Source organism: Pygoscelis adeliae, unplaced genomic scaffold, assembly GCF_000699105.1.
Source record: "Pygoscelis adeliae isolate BGI_AS28 unplaced genomic scaffold, ASM69910v1 Scaffold218, whole genome shotgun sequence".
NCBI lineage: Eukaryota > Metazoa > Chordata > Aves > Sphenisciformes > Spheniscidae > Pygoscelis > Pygoscelis adeliae.
The window spans coordinates 1,700,466-1,718,107 of NW_008825433.1; the positions used below are offsets into that span (position 1 = coordinate 1,700,466).

The 17,642-nt window shown below is 37.7% G+C and overlaps 1 protein-coding gene across 1 annotated transcript in view; it reads left to right on the forward strand.

The window, feature by feature from the left end:
* CRIM1 (cysteine rich transmembrane BMP regulator 1 (chordin-like)) overlaps nucleotides 1-16,800 on the forward strand; it is a 202,885-nt gene extending 186,085 nt beyond the window's left edge. The window contains exons 13-18 of the mRNA XM_009331092.1: nucleotides 3,808-4,023; nucleotides 5,732-5,953; nucleotides 9,774-9,968; nucleotides 10,963-11,085; nucleotides 12,511-12,698; nucleotides 14,856-16,800. Coding sequence (XP_009329367.1) covers nucleotides 3,808-4,023; nucleotides 5,732-5,953; nucleotides 9,774-9,968; nucleotides 10,963-11,085; nucleotides 12,511-12,698; nucleotides 14,856-15,032 — 1,121 coding nt within the window. The 3' untranslated portion in view covers nucleotides 15,033-16,800. The remainder of the gene's footprint in view (nucleotides 1-3,807; nucleotides 4,024-5,731; nucleotides 5,954-9,773; nucleotides 9,969-10,962; nucleotides 11,086-12,510; nucleotides 12,699-14,855) is intronic.
* The last annotated feature ends 842 nt before the right edge of the window (nucleotides 16,801-17,642 follow it).

Genomic DNA, 17,642 nt, shown 5'->3' on the forward strand with positions numbered 1-17,642 from the left:
CTCTGTTGGAGCGAGTCCAGAGGAGGGCCACGAAGATGATCAGAGGGCTGGAGCACCTCTCCTGTGAAGACAGGCTGAGAGAGTTGGGATTGTTCAGCCTGGAGAAGAGAAGGCTCCGGGGAGACCTTATAGCAGCCTTCCAGTACCTGAAGGGGCCTACGAGAAAGCTGGAGAGGGGCTTTTTACAAGGACATGTAGTGGTAGGACAAGGGGTAATGGCTTTAAAGTGAAAGAGGGTTGATGTAGATTAGATATAAGGAAGAAATCCTTCACTGTGAGGGTGGTGAGACACTGGAACAGCTTGCCCAGACAAGTTGTGGATGCCCCATCCCTGGAAGTGTTCAAGGCCAGGCTGGATGGGGCTTTGAGCAACCTGGTCTAGAGGAAGGTGTCCCTGCCCATAGCAGGGGGGTTGGAACTAGATGATCTTTAAGGTCCCCTCCAAGCCAAACCATTCTATGATTCTGTGATTGTAGGGGATGGTATACTTCATATGGATGGGGACAGGTTAGCATGTCAGTCTTGCCTTAGATAAACATTCAAGATTCAAAATTTAAAATGTAGGATGGTTGTTCCAGTTCCAGCAATTCTGTTGTTAGGTCCCCAAGATTCATTCCTGATTTCACTCTGCTATCAGCATACTTGTGCATATTGATTTACCTAACACATTCAAAACACCTCAGAGCATTCAAATAAGAGTAACGTGAATTTTGGTCTTTCAGCAGCACCAGTGGCTAAGTTACTTTGTGTACAGAGAATGCGTTTGGGTAAATCCATTCATAAGCCTAATGTTCAGTTCGTGGAAGAAAGATCAGTATGAGATTAGCAGTAGCTATCTTCTCACGCCATACACTTCTTGTCGATGAGATCAGTGTTTGATTCTGAGCACCAGCGATGCTGGTCTCTTGTATAAAAGAGCAGTTGCTTACCCAGTAGTGTCCGTTCCTTTGAGATACAGTGTCTGCGTAGGTTTCTCTGTTTGACATCTTTCCTGCTTTCAGGATACTAGTCACCTAGCTTCTGTGTGTGTACTCTTACACACAGAGTAAGAGTGTGTAAACTCTTACAATGTTAGGGCAGACACAGCATTTTTTTTAAAGTGATTGCATATATAAGTGTATGACTTAATATGGCCAAATTAGTCCCAATGTGGTTTTGTTTCCCTCACTGAGGTTTTATATTTTTTAGAAATGTACTTCTGATTTTATTTTGCAATGTATTGATTCCCCACTGATGTTGTTAAATAAATATCATGGCTTTCAGTAGACAGGAACGCAGTTTGGAATTGTGAGACTGTAAGCACATCACTCGAATGTGTCTGGCATAAGGATATTGAAATAATTGGCAATCCTGATGTACTGAGTTTTAAATTGCACTGTTAACCTATCAACAGGGAAGTGGCAGCTCTCAGAGGTCATTTTTCAGACTGAGAAAAAAGTGGTTACATTCAATTCCATAGTTAGTTAGTTTTCAAGAGAGCAAGATATACCTTGACTGCTACAACATTCACTGTAACTGTGTTTCTATGTATGAAGAGGTTTAAGTGGATTGTCGCAATGCTTATGAAAAGCTCCAGGTTTCCTGTAAGATTTAGAAAGCCGTTAACTGCTAGTGTTTTGCAGAACCATGCTATCCAGAAAGTGTGTATTTGCTTGGCTAGTTGCTCCTTCAGGAATATAGTAGTTGTACATTTGTAGCAAATCAGTTGCAGTGATATATCAATGCTGCTAAGGGAGCAGTAAGCAATACCATGTGTACAGCAGTACTATCTGGTTATGCTTTCCTGGTTATGAACAGTAGATGAGGCCTGTGACTTTGCAGAGAACTAAATGCAAAGGAGATGACTCAGAAAATTTCCAGAAAATAATTAGTACTGCCTTTGCCATGGTGAGTTAGGATGCCATTGCATAAAATGTCATATATTGTTCCAGCTGAAATAAAAAACAAACAGTGACAAGGCAGCAAACCAGCTATCTCTCTTCAGGTAAATGCTACTGAATCACATAGGTGGTTCATAAATGTAAGCAATAGCAAAAGCATAGCATAAGCGAATCAGTGAAAGATAAAATAATTCCCTGAAAGAAGAAATGCGTGAGTACTTTGTGAATAGAGTAAGATTGGCCAGAGTCAGGTTCCTTAAGTTCTACTGATCATTCTCCAGAAATGAAAACAAATAATTGAGAGGTGTGTTTTCTACGTGGCAATGTTATAGAGCAAAGGGCACAAACGCCATTCTCCAGGTGAGTACAGCAGTGCTACGAATGTGGAGAGAAGCACATGCACGTTCTGAACCTTGGCCTGGCTAAATGACTAGTGGAGCTGCTATCCATTTAACTTTTCTGTTCCTTAACCAAGATATTTGGATTAGGCATCTTTAGAATTAAGTAGGAGAAAGGGACCTTCAGAAAGTGGTTTAGAGATGTAGAGTCCTTACCTGGAAGTCACTTTCTCTTCCCCTCCATTCATAGCACCTCAGGAAACCTGAGGCAGCTCAGTTCTTAACGTAGGCACCTAACCTAGTTGTCTAACGTTAGATGGGTTGAATTCAGGCTGAAGGACAACATCACTTACAAGCCTGAAGCTTCATGTTGCAGCATGTAGCTTCCAAACTCGTGGCTTCTGTTAGTTGAATAAAACATGCTGTGTGAGGCATCTCGATTCCTATATGCAGTGTGTGGAAAAAGCTGGTGGACTCACTCCAGATCCAAAGCAACCAGCATGGTAAGCTGGCAACTACTTTTGCACTTATTGCCCCTTATGTGGGGGTGGGCTTCAAAGCATTTTAAGCAGGCTACGGGGATGCAGTTCGTGGTGTAACCTTTTCTTGATGGTAAGTGCTTAAACACTTTCAAAGTGCAGCACAGGTTTCTTTTTTATTTTTAAACGCCAACAGGTAAAGAGAGTTCCCCCATTTTCTTGATACCCCAGTGGTTGGAGGACACTCGTGCTGAACAAGGGAAACGGTTTCAGTTCCTTTCTTAACTTGAAGGAGGTCAAATCTATTCTCTGAACTGCCTGGGTTAGAGGCTGTGTGAGTCGTTTAGCCAGGGCTGTAGAGGTAATGTGATTAATTGTTTGAAAAGGAATTAAGGTTCATTTGGTGAGATACAGTTACTGGAAATACGAGTCTACACACCGCGGCATCCCCTTGGGTCCAGTTTTTACTTCAAAGACTGCAGATAATTATTTATTTGATGGAACAAAGTGATGAAGCACTTCCACCAATGTTAAGTGCTTATATGTTTTTAGGGGTTTGGGTGGGGGATTCTGTGTTTTTCTTTTTTTTTTTTTTTTTAATCTGGCACCAAATGGTACAGACACATATCACTCAGGAAACTTAAAGGCAGACAGTTGAATCTGGACTTCCTAAATCCAGATGAGAAGCATACTTATCCATCCTTTCAGGAATTGCACTGATGCTAATACTTAGCAGTTAAGAAACTGTCCGATCAGTATAATTTTTCAAAAAATGACAGTTGTCTCTTGGAAGTCCTACATGACAGTTGGTTTGATTTTTTCTGAAATGCCAAGAATGCTTGAAGTTATCTCTGATTTATATTAACTAGCATTTATTCAGACTGATTCTCAAATTGTTTCTTGTTTATATTTTTCCCATTTTCTGTGATATGCAGGTGACATAAAGTCAAAAGTGACAAAGTCAAAAGAGCTTCATAAAGAATATATTTATAGCTGGTTTTGTTATTCCTAATATTTTCAATAATAACAGGAATTATTAATCTTGGGTACGTTTGTTAATCATTAGAGTCACAGTCAATTTTGCCTCTCTTCCAATTCTGTTTTTCCCAGATGAAATAATTGTGCAGAAGCCAGAGCTCACCAGTCCATCGATCTGTCACGCTCCTGGTGGGGAATACTTTATAGAAGGAGAGACATGGAATATTGATTCTTGCACACAGTGTACGTGCCACAGTGGACGTGTCCTGTGTGAGACTGAAGTCTGTCCACCTCTTCTTTGCCAAAACCCCACCCGCACACAGGACTCCTGCTGTCCACAATGCCCAGGTATATATTGACAACCAGCTTTCATCAGAACCCTTTCTTGATCTGAGAATGTACGATGTGAATATTGAATGTTTCCGTATGTGCACAGTTGGTTGTTGTGCTGCCTTTGTTCTTTAGCAGTTTGGAGTGAGAGCCCGCAGTCCTCTCTTTCAACTGCAAAACTTGACTCTGTGCAAGAGATATCTTACATGTAAAGGGGAGTTGTGGCATTGAAGTTTGAACACCTTTGAAGGCAATCTAATAATGTAAGGGTTGCATGAGAACCAGAGTCCTTAGTTGGAAGATTTATGAAATATGCACTGGCTTGTTTATGGAAACATGCAGGATTAGAGAAACTTCAAAAGTAGTCAAAGTGCTAGGCAGTTACAGGCTTGTTTCTTTTTCTTTCTACATGCCTTGGTTTCTATGAACCTTTTATTATTATCTTGTCTATTTGGGATTTGGTTTCAAAAATACTTCTGTTTGCTTTTACCTTCACCTGGTATGATTTGAGAGTGACTTGAAGGCAACTGAGTAATATCAAAGCATTCCAGCCTAGCAGGTGTGCCAGATTCCTCCTAGACTGCCTCACAGTGTCAAGAAGGTAACAGGATTTGCTTTCCCCCGAGGAAAGAGGTGCAAATATAAATAAATGTGAATTCCTACTTTACATAGCAAATGGGGGACTTCATTGCAGTGGAAATTTAGTCCAAACCTGTGAATTGTATGTAAACTCACTGAGATAATATTTGTCTTTATTAAAAACAAAATCTAAAAATTTTATTTTATGAAAAAAAAAATTGGTTTTGCCAATTCTTCTACAGGGTGTTTGTTGGTTTTTAAAGTGGTTTTTTTCTGACAAAATATTTTCAGTAAAAAAGTTAGCCAGTTCTCCTGACTTCCATTTTTCTCATTATTAATAACAGCAAACATTAACTTCAAAATACTGTTTGGAGGAGCTGATCTTTCCTTGCTCACTATGTAAGGAGTTTAGTCTCATAACTTACGCAGTTAGATTGAGAACCTGATCTGAGTGCCCTTATGAATCCTTTTTTTCCTTCTCCTTTTCTTACATGTTCTCTGCACATACAGTCATATTTATTGATTCATAATGTCTGTTAAGATACAGCTTCATTGCAGAAATATGTCTCCCCCATGTGCAGGCATGAGAATTAAAGCAGACCCATTGGCATCAAGCTGAAGCCTGATCAAGTTCCATTTGTTTCTCAGCAGCTTATAATTAGCTAATATAAATCCACTAGCGAAGGCGGCAGCAGCATAATAGCTTTTCACTTTGCATCATTCAAGGATTTGAACTGACGTGGCAGAAACTGGGATTCAAGTTTTAGATTTAAAATTTAATCTGTCTAATTTGGGGTGAATTCCTATATACCATTCAGTTCAGAGCATTCAGAGCGGCTTTCTGAGGGGCTGCTTCTGATGGTGATTATTTTTCACTTTGCTGTCTTTTTTTCTCTTTTTTCTTTTCTTTTTTTTTTGAGTAAACTCAATAAAGGTCTACATGAACTTTATTCTAGAGCACATCATGAGATCCTCATCACATGTAAGGACTGAAGAGGCATAAGGCTCTGTCCTTCTAGTTCTTACGAAGTAGTGAGCCAATGTGTTACAATTCCACTGTGTTCTTCAAGAGTGAACCCTCTGTTGAGGAAATATGAGAGAAGTTAGCTACTGTAAGTTAAATAACATAATCTGTTTATATTTACAGATGAGCCTCTTCAGCCCTCTTCATCAAGCAACGAGAGCATGCCTAGTTATTGCAAAAACGATGAAGGAGATATTTTTCTGACAGCTGAGTCCTGGAAGCCCAATGTCTGCACTAGCTGCATTTGCATGGATGGTGTGATTAGATGCTACTCTGAGTCTTGCCCACCGGTATCCTGTGAGAGACCTGTTTTGAGAAAGGGACAATGTTGTCCTTACTGTATTGGTGAGCAAATAAAAATAGTTGATAACTTGCTGTTCCCTTCTTGGGAATAAGAAAGAAGTTTTATTTCCAAATTTAAATATGTTTTCCCTGTTTTGGAGAGATGCAGTTGGTGCCTTCGGTTGAACTGGAGCATGAAATCTGCATAGGGAGCTTTGGGGGGTCATTTCCAAAAGTATATAGGGGGAGATACAGTAGAAAAGAATTCAGTAAAGAGGAATATAATAAAATAATCATTAATTGAACATATGAATCAACTTGCCCTTCTCTAAACAATATAGTTCTTAATCAGAAAGATGTCGGAAAGGTTGTGAAGTCCTTTCAGATACGTACCATTGATACAGCTCTTCATATCTTTAATTCATTGCAGAAAAAATATCTTTAATAATAGGTGATACAGTTTTATAGGCTACGCAAGGAAGTCCATCAAAGAAATGCCTGGAAAAGTTAGAAAGTATCAAAATTTCAGTTGCCCTCGGAACCCTGCTTAGATTCCTGATGAGGACATTTTGAGGGGAAAATACTATGTTAGCCTATTACTACTTTCTCATCATAGTTTGCATACAAAATGGGGAAGATTTAAAGTTTCTTTGACAACTGTCTTTCTGCAGTCTTTTCTTCCAGTGATTGACTTTGCAACCATAAAGATCATTTTAATCCAGAATACACTTAAATGTTAAAAAAATACGAAGTGTATGCAAAGCTGGGCAATCAAACCAGTGGAGTCAGAACATGAGCCTTATTACTGTACTGGAGAGTCCTTTAGGTCAAGGAAGGGATGCACCACAGGGACTAGTGCCATGAACTACAAAAATAAAACCTCTAGAACTTTGTGCCTACACCTTGCATGTCAGGTTTGCAAGTATATACACACAACATGTAGATAAGGCTTTAATTAATTCACTTTGAATTAATTAGTGCACAATATTGCAAATACTTAAATGTGTGAGCTGTAAAAACCTGATGGTTTTTTTAGTAGGAACTGCTCAGCAATATGAAATACAGAAGCCAGATTTTAATTAGTGCTCAGATACAAAGCCTTTCAATGATACATTTTACTAATCTAAGCTGTACTGTGTTGTCAGTGTGTTTTGTGGTCTAAATAACTGAAATTCATGGAAACTTACTTTTTTAATGGTTTCTATGAACTATATACTCTTGCCTGTAAGAAGAGTAAGGTCGCGCATTTAATTTGTCTTCCTCATTCTTACTGTTTTCCTCTTAATTTCTTGTGAACTGTGAAGCACATCTTTGTACAGATTCTTCCTTACTATTTTCATGTAAGAGTTGATAAAATGTTTAGTAAGCAAACTCTGTGGAAACAGGCCTTCTTCATTTATTGGAATTTCAAAAATTACACACTGTATTTTATTCTGCTTCTTTCTGGATCCAGATCTGGTTAATGCCTAACAAGATTCAAATTCAAAATTTTACAGGCCTTGGATGCTTTGTTGTTTGTCTGAATCCTCAAATTCATCCTGTGTGTTCAACATTCTTCTTTCTTGTGCAAAGAAAGATTAATTTGGAAAGATAACCTCCTACTCTGGAGCGGATAAAGGGATATCTATTTGATTAGAGGCAAGATTAGTCTTCTGTGGAAAACGGAGCAATGACTGTTTGTTTACCAGATGAGATTGATTTACTGGTGCAGCTAGAGGAAATTTGAGAGAAGACAGGTAGAGCTAGACATGATATTCTGAACTGCATTTTTGTATGTGGGTTTCTTACTGCAAGTCTCTCTTGTTTCCACTGTCCTTGAGCACTTGTTGGTGTTGTGGCCTTCATCTTCATCCTGTGCTTACACTTGCATAGAGATGGACACCAAAATGGGAGACACACTGAGGATACTACTTTCTTAGGACTTAAAAGTTTCCTCTCGAGGTTCAAAGGTGCAACACTACTGTTGTGATTTTTACCCTTGTTCATGCTTCTAAAAAACGTTTACTGTATTAAATTGTGATGTGTTCTTTACAAACTTGCAAAAGCTTGAGCAAGTTAAAGGACTTTTCCAGCCAAATCAGCTGTCCTGAGTGGGACGAGGTAGCACTTTTGTGAGCAAAACAGCCCGGAGTGTTCAGCTTTAGGTCTGCATAGGTAATGAGCAGTAGAGGACTGCTCAGGCTGCGTGCCTCACCCTCTCCCCAGCTATATCTACTTTCTGACCAACACAGGGCTCCACTGGCTCTGTATGCCAACATGCAAGTCACCTATGGAAGAACCTAATGTGCTTTGTGCAGCTTGCAAACACCTTTTCCTCCCACTCCTGCTTTCCCATGTCCACCCCATATTCACTTACAAAATCTTCTACTTGGAGAGGTTGGGACCCATACTTACAGCCATGGGATACCCATACCAAGGCCCACTGGAACATTTATGCTTTTCAGATAATTCCATTAGTATTTTCACAATAGTACTTCTTGCTGGTCTCCTTTTGCATTTGAAGTTACTCTGTCCAGATCTGTTGGCACTGGTCTGCTGACTGCTAACCTTGTTATTCCAGATGATGTCAGTCTATTATGTTGTCACTAATTAAAAGCTGTACTGATGGCCAAATTATTTAATAAGGCTTTTTGTTTATATTTGGGAGGTAATTCTAACTGACGTATTTACATACGTAATCTGTCTGACTGTTAAACCAGTACTTCTCTTGACAGCTTAAGAAGTTACTTTGCGATTTCATTCTGTTATCTCATGCATATGCTTAATCTGCAAATTCATGTCATCAGCAGGTTGCATCATAATAATTTGTGCTCTAAGAAAAAAAGATAGCGAGAAGCTAAGATGAAAATGAGGTGCTGCTTGGCTTTTGGAGGTTCTGCTGTGTAGTTTTATTTTAATTATCTATCTATAAAGTCCTAGAGCAGCAAAAAACATCCTAGGCCAAACAATTCATGAATGTCTTCTCAGTGAAATAGAAGGTATACTGCACACCACCTAAAAGGCTTGCGTGGCATGCAGCATAAAAAAATGGTGTATTGAATGCTTAGGCAGAAAGTGCAATGCTTCTTTTAAGTGTTTTCCCAAGACCTACTTGCTTCATCAAGTCCAGGTCCCTGTTACGTACTGTGTCAAAATCTATCTGAAAAGTTGTTAGTTTTACAGCTCTCGATCTTTGGGAAAGGTGTTCTGGAACCTCACTTTTTTCTGAGGGTTAAGATCACACCAATTTCCAATTCATATAATACTAACCATGAAAAAATGTACTGAGTTTGGTTATTGCCCTTTTCCTGGGGTTTTCCACTGATGCAGTTACAGGGAATGATCAGATCCTCTTTGAATCTGTTTTATCATAATAAATAGTCTAAGCACTTCTAGTTCTGTCACCTGAGAGTTGCTTCATCCTTTTTGGCATCCTGCCTAATCTTTCCTTCAAGTAATCCAGACTGAGTTCATCTTTCTTGAAGCTTGGTAATTAGAAATGTAGGTAGTCTGGTTTTTTTCTTAGTTAAATAGGATTTACTAGGAAACAAGGAGGAGGAGTAGTTGGCAGCCTCAAACAGTCAAACATTTAAAAAAAAAAAAATCAATTTTTCTTCATTTTCACAGCACTTTTGATATAATCATGTGATGTCCCAATCATCCGTCCTCTAGCTTCTTGCATGAGGAAAATGAGGAGAAGCAGACCAGGCTAATTACGTACTTCATAAAGAAGCAGAAATGACACTTTTATAACAGATTTTCTGGAAGATGTGGAGAGGGTCTTTTAATTACAGCTGGGATTTCGTCGTAGCTATCGTTTCACTTTGGTGTTTGGGGAAGAAGTCGGATTTGTGTGTAATTGGCCATTACCGCATGATCACACCACTCTGTTTTCCTTCAACAGAAGATACAGTTCCAAAGAAAGTGGTCTGCCACTTCAATGGGAAAACATACGCAGATGAGGAGCGCTGGGACATTGACAGCTGCACACACTGCTACTGCCTGCAGGGTCAGACTCTCTGCTCCACTGTCAGCTGCCCACCCCTTCCTTGTGCTGAACCCATCAACGTGGAGGGAAGCTGCTGTCCCATGTGTCCAGGTAATGTGATGTGACAACCCAGATTATGGTAATGCTGGTTTTCGAGCACTGATAATAAGGTTTTTTTTAATTGGTTTTTGAACGTCAGTCCATGTTTGAACAGTATCAAGAAGACAAGAGACATTTCGACTTCAGGAAAATGAATATTCTTAACAGACGGGCATATTGTGCAAATATATAGTTTGAATTTTACTTATTCTGAGAACTGTGAACTCAAAAATTAGTTGCTTGTCCCTCCTCTGTCCTTTCACAAGGTTATGGAAATACACAAGTGAAGTAGGACAATGAATATTCTTACATCTCTGCAGATTCTGTCAGTGATTAACATTTCTGTCTTTTCCGACTCTCTTCATTACTTTTCAACTATTGCATTGCTTTATTTAGCATTTTAACTTTGGCTTAAAAGTAATATGAAATTTTCTTAGCTATGGACACAAGGGACATAAGAATTGCAACTGGTTTTTAATGCTAGTCCTGACAGACTTCTGCAGGAGTTTGCTCATCTTATTCGGTCAGCTGGTAACTATGTCCGACAGGACAAGTGGGGAGATTCAGCAGTACCCCCTCTTGCAGTTCTGCTACTTTGAGGACTACAAAAAAAGGAAGGCAAAGAAACCAGCAGTGACAGTTTACATATCAGCTGGGAAAATGTAGCCTTCCCTTGGTTATTTTTGTTGTTTAGTATCACAAATGAGCAAGGCTGTAGTAAAGTGTGTATTCTGAAATGGTATTTTCAAAAGCAAACTTGTCCACACAACTACATCATCTCATTCACATTAGGATAATGATAATGGCAGCAGGCATGTATCCCGTATACAGTATGAAACAGGTTTTAAAACAAAAACCCAGACTAGTAATGGTGAAAATTCTGAAACAAATTAAAGGACTTACAGGACAAAGCACTGCAGATGGCCAAGTATATTTTCTGAATTAAGAGCAGCACTGGGAAGTTAAGCAGCCTGTAATTTGTGAAACACATTATCTCATTTCACAGAGATGTATGTACCTGAACCTACTAACATCCCCATTGAGAAGACAAATCATCGAGGAGACATTGAACTAGAAGTACCAAACTGGCCAACACCGAGTGAAAATGACATCATCCACATTCACAGAGGTAAAATCTGATACAAACTGGGCTAACTTAGGTCTGTGTTTATTCCCCATGTTTTAATGCATCTACTTGTTCTATCCAGGTAGCATCTGTGTAATGCTTTGAAAAGGTGGTTATCTGAGAATATTCTTCAGTGCAGAACTTGCGTGCATTTTGCTTTGAGTATAGATGAGTCAGTCTATTAAATTATATTTATGCAATTTGGTCTTATTATGATTCCATCTTCAGCTCGGAAGAAACATCTGTGTTGGTATGATGGAGTTCTATAAAATTAAGAATGCAATAAAATGATGAATGAGTCATTCTGCAGTGTCTTTTCTGATAGAAAAACTAGAAAGCAGGCTGTTGTCAGGACACTGGAGTCGATATACCTTCATTTGATCTATTTGGAATTCTTACATTGATAAACAAAAACGGGAAAACATGTACCACAACTTAACATATACCATAGACAAATGCCAGAGAAAAAAATTTTAACCACTTCACAGGTATAATGACACAGGGCTAATAAAGTTGTCTAAGGACGTAAATCCATTTTTTGTTTAAAACTGTGCTGAAATCATTATTCCGGGGTAGGGGAAACACTCTATGACACAGTCTTTGTTAACCTTTTCTAATTGAAGGACTACCTAAACTTGTATATTTTTTTAAATCCAAGGATGATCTCATAGCACACTATTGTTTGGTGGCTAGGAGAAAGGATACAATTTTATAAAGCAGTTACATTTCATGTAAGCTTACACTTTTATAATTACAGCATTTTCATTTCTCACAGGCATTAGTAGCTGGCTTGCAACTATCCTGGCTGAGGAATTATAAACACACACTACAAGTTGTATGGGAATGTTGTATATGTCATTGAAAATTGCCATTCTTTGCAATTACATGCAAAACTTGCTACAGTCCTAGCAGACTGCCAGCAGTCCGTTTTCACAGGCTGAGTAGTGCAAGTATTGTAATATGTTCTCAACAAAGGAGAGAGCATACACATCAGAATTGTCTTACCAGTTTTTAAAGAAGGAAAAAAAAAAAAAAAGAAAAAAGGGCTTTCATCCTAAGACTTCCAGATTTTCCTCGGCATAGAAAACACAGGCTGATTTTTTTACAAGTGGCAATTTGGTTGTGAGCAGCTAAGATGATGCAAACGCAACTGAGCTAAGAGGTTATTGTCAGACTTGCTTGTTATTGTGCTTTAGCTTCCATCTCATTTCCTCTCATTTTGATGGCCTTTTCCTGGCTGATATAGTCACTATATAAGGAATTACCTTTCAGTTGTTCTAATTTATATTAATAAGGTGACATTTCAGGAGAGAAAGTCCAAATTCATGTGAGTGACAAGATCCACGACTGCGACTTTCATCATTACATTCTTCTTTATGGTCAAGGCTCATTTATCATTACTAACAAACGCTCACATTTGCCTTGCAGACATGAGTCATCTCCAGGGAGAGTACAGAAGTGGCGGCGGACCGCACCCAAGTGAAGATGCGTCAGTTAGCTCTGTTGCCTTGGTGACAATTCCAATCACGATAGCGCTGTTACTGATCATCGTCCTTCTGCTCGTCAATCAGAAAAAGCAGTGGATTCCAGTGTCCTGCTACAAAGCTCCAACAAAGGTGCCGTGTTTATGTCTGTTTCCAGGCTTTCACTTTTTTGGAAAACAAGAGTAACTAGAATATTGCGTAGGATGCAATTGAGTTCACATCATCTGAGCTCTCTTAAATTATTTTCTCTTTATGTCTTAAACCATTTTATAGCAGTCAGTCTGCTGGTATTTATTTAGTGTCCTAAATGACTTTTTTCACTATCAAACAAAAACATTTCCTGCTCCATATAGTAATGAGTTGTCACTAGATAGAAATCAAGCTCAGCGAAAAAATAAAAAGAATACCCAACTCTGTATATGTGTAAGTAAATACATGCAATTTTCTGCGGTCAGACTCGTAAGAGAATATTTTTGCTTTCCTAACTTTCATCCACTTTAAAAGTATTGTCCAACATCAGGTACTGTAGGTACTAGTAGTGTTTATCACGTTTTCTAATAACAGCATCATATGGTTCTGGGATTAATATTTTAAGAGAGATCTCAGGAAATCTACCCATTAAGTATTCTGAGACTACCAAAAAAAGGAAGAAGCAGGTAGCTTGGAAATGAACAGTGAAAAGAACATTGTTTTGTTTTGAGTAATAGTTCTGTCAGCAGACTAAGCCCTTACTCCATATTCAAATGCCATTTATATCAGATCCCCAATTTATCCCACTTATATTTCCTAGTTCTAATCAAACAGACTTTGTCCACACTTGGAACACAATTTGAGAGCATCTTTTCTTCAGTTCCAGCTAGAAGAGTAACTTTAAAAATTAAGTGTCCGTATTCTTTCTGTCACTGCTGTAGAGCTTTAAAAAAAAAAAAAAGACTTTTCCAAAACGTTTACAAATATAGTCAGAGCATAAAGTTGAATTCAATTGTAATTAAATAGGAAGCATGAAGAATCAGTATTATTCCAATTCCAGTCTTTCAAGTCAAGCGAGCGATATCAGTTTCTGAATTTCTCAAGGAATGCATTTAAAAATTCATTTTTAACTCTGATATATTCACTCCTAAACTCTCAGAAAGGCTACTGTGTGACAAAATAGTTGAAGCTGAAGTAAAAATCACAACTTTCTAACTGTGGAACTATAATCAATAATTCTATGTACTTTTTTACTTCTGAAACATCATTTTCTTCAAATACTTCTATTGCTGAAACATTTTTTCAGTGTCACCAAAAGGCATCGTCCATATGCTAAGAAAGCGCACTTTAAGCCACATACAGATTCAATGCAAGACCATGAATACACCGAACTCAGATTTCTTGTGAGGGTCTTTGTCCTAAATGTAGCTTTCTTTTAAGGTTTCTTCAAGTAGGTGTCACTCATGAGTTTCTCCTATTCTTTGCTGGGCGACTGATGGTTCCTAGTAATAAATTTTGGCAAGCCTGTTTTTGGCTTATGTTCTTTCTGCTCAGAATAGTCCAGCTGTTCAATAAAGAACGAATCAACAACTGTGCTTAAATCATATCAATACCAAAAGAAAGATTACAGAAAGGATGTTTAAAATTACAGATGGACTGCTAATGTTTAGCCCTGATTCCGTTAACATTATTGAACCTCGGGACTTCTTTGTGAATCCAGTCCACAGACTTTTGAAGAGCCAAATGTAAAACATTCTACAATAATGTTTTGTAATAAATATTTGGTTAAAAAACCTTTTTGTGATAAAGGTTACTGAATGTAAATTTTTAGTAATAAAAGCCCTTCTGATTTAAGTCTTGGAAAAACAAGCTACACCAGTGGAAACTGGAATTTTTAAGATTTTTGTAGCATGCTTATAGTGTGAGCATTGTCACTAACTTTGTATGTATCCATAGAGTATGCTTACTGCCTGTCCTCCTCCGTGCTTAGCCCAGAAATATTTAAGGTAGTGTGCACCCAGCATTGTTTCACCTTCCTCTCAGCTGCAGAATCTTTCAGCTGAAGGATTCTCAAACAGAGGAATGGTAGGACTGGATACGGGAATACCAGAGCTCCATTTGGAAGATGAAAAATAGTGATTCAGAAGAGGGTGTTGGTCTGTTATTGTGCCTGGCCAAATTTAGCAAAAGTCCAGACTCATTCACTGCCAATTCGATTTTGTTTTGTGCTTATGGACTTGAACCATAAACATTTTTTTAATTATGGGTGAAATACAAACATTTTTTAACTGATTCAATATTCCCTTTCTGTTTTAACAGCCTTCTTGCCTAAACAATCAACTGGTATATGTGGACTGCAAGAAAGGTACCATGGTCCAGGTGGACAGTTCTCAGAGGATGCTAAGAATTGCAGACCCAGATTCAAGATACAGTGGATTTTACAGCATGCAGAAACAGAACAACCTACAGGCAGATAATTTCTATCAAACAGTTTGAAGAATTGCACCCTTACCAAGGATTTAAGAAAGAGAGAGAGAGAGAGAGAGACTAAGTCTGCTATTAAAGTAAAACTAGAATTGTGCACTTGCTTAGTGGATTGTATTGGATTTGTGACTACATGTACAGCTCTAAGACCTTACTGGGATGAGCTCTGACTCCTGCAATGTGCCAGAAAAAGCATTCCCACTTTTCCTTGAGATAACTGACCAAGTGTTTTCTTAGAACCAAAGTTTTAAAACTTGTTAAGATGTATTTGCTTGTAACATAGCTATAGAGGTTTTTTGGGAGGGGGAATCAGGGGCTAGGGGTAGGCAATGAGGTAAAAGGAAGCTTCAGAGCAGAAAAGCTGGTCATGCTTGGCTGGAGAAGAAAATGAATAAAGAATACTGCCGAGCAGCAGGATAGTGGTTTTTCTTGTTGCTCTGAAATTGCATCTGTTGCAGCAAAGCCTAACCCCAGGTAAAAAAAAAAAATATATGAAAAGGTCTGATTTTTTTTTCCCAGCTGTTGCTACAGTAATGTACTCCTAGAACAGAATTTGTCACATCACAGGTGTGGTGTAGCTGCAAATATTTTTCTATACGATGAGAAGCTGCAGTAGTTAATGAAATAGCAAGGAAAAGGTTATAGCAGAAAATAAAGGGTGGGTTTATTAAGGATGTATAAAATTATACCTTGTGCTGCTTTTTGTTTTTATTTTTGTTTTCTTCAAAGCTGATTGGCTAGATTAGCCAGACTTTGGCAGAGTTAGCAAATGACTGAGGCCTAAGTAATTCCTGATATGAGCACTGGATCTTTTGACAGCAGTATTGAAGGAAGGAAGGAAAAGTCAAGAACACCATGCAGTTCCAGGGGCTTTTATTTGTTTGTTTTGTCTGTTGTGGTTTTGTTTTGTTATTTTATATCGATCTCTGGTTGTTCATACAGGAGAAGGAAAAATATTTTTGTCGGACAAAGCTCTTGCTTACAAGAGAGTAAAAAAGAGACTGTTTTAAGGTTGTTTTTTTCTTGTTGATGTTCTTATTTACTGGTATGCAGATTTAGAAACTACTTCCATGCTAGGAAGCTGCTTAATTTTAATTGTATATTACTCAAGCACCTTTTTTGAAGCTCAGAAAAAAAAGGAGATCATGCTTCTTTAAACTTTAGCATTATAGGAATATTTATGTAAATATAATTATGCTAAAAACAACAAAAAGTATTTGTATGTTTGTGTATATATATGTATATACAAATGCATGTAGGTATACATATGTATATATACGTGCATGTGTATATACACTATACATATATATACTGTATATATAAAATACTATGTATACAGTATATATTTTTTCTATTTTTTTTCTTGTTGAATGTATTTTTATCTGAGAGAGATTTTACCCAGAGCAGAAACAGATAAACAGGCATTCCATATCAATGCTTAATCGCTTGTGAGTTTAGGAAAGACAAGAAAAGAGCATCTCATTCTACCTACAGTTTGATTTGATTTGAAAGTGTTTGTGTGCGCGCGTGTGTGTGTGTGTGCACTCTTGTGTTTGCGTGTGTACAGTACGTGCACGATTATAGCAGTAAGCGTTGCTCTTGCTACTTGCTACATTTCAGGGTGTTTCTTATTTTTCTTTTCCTGCTTAGCCTTAAAAAGGCTTTTTAATGAATGCATTGGCTAGAGACACTGATGACAATATACATGCAGCACTAATCAGCTCCATAGAATAACACCATCGGCTCCTGGATTTTCTTTTTTCTTTCTTTTTTTTTTTTTCAAACAATTGTTTGAAACAACTACTGGAATATTGTCCACATTAAGCTGGAAGTTTGTTGTAGCTTGCCTCATTTATAACTCTGACTGTATAATACAATGGTAACTTTCCAAACAGGTCTTGGCACTTTTATACTAATTACCCATTTGTGCATTGCCTTTTTTCTTTTACAAATGCTTGTCATAAGAGACACAGATACCCAGTATGCTTAATGTGAAAAGAAAATGTATTTTTTGTAAAGGAACTCTCAAGTATTGTTGTAAATACTTGGTCAGAGGTTGCTGAACTTTAAAACTGAAAAAAAAAAACCCTAATTTATTATTATAATGACCTAATTTATTAATCTGAAGATTAACAATTTTTTTGTTTTAGAATATCAAAAAGGTGTTCTAGCTGTTTGCATCAAAGAAAAAAATAGGTGTATCATTAAGGGTCAACATTTTTTCTGCTTATATAACTTCAGTTTCCAACCACCAATAAGAAAAAATGTAGTCTCCCCAGTGTTTTGTACTCAATCTGATATTGAAACAGAGATGTTTCTGTCCAGTTACTACAAAGATTTTTGTCAAGACAAAACATCCATTCCTTGCATAAGAGTAAGCAGTCTTTATCCAGAAATTGTAAATGCTTGCTTTTGTTTTACAATCAAGGCCATATTCTGAAAATATTAGCAGGATATAGGACATGGTGTAAAATGTTTTTTATTATTATTATTTTATTATTATTATTTTAAAGATATGATTTATCCTATGTGCTGTATCCATTACACTCTTTTACTTTGGTTCCTGTTGTGCTCTTGTAAGAGAAACGCAGATATAATTTTCTGAAAAATAGATGCATATGT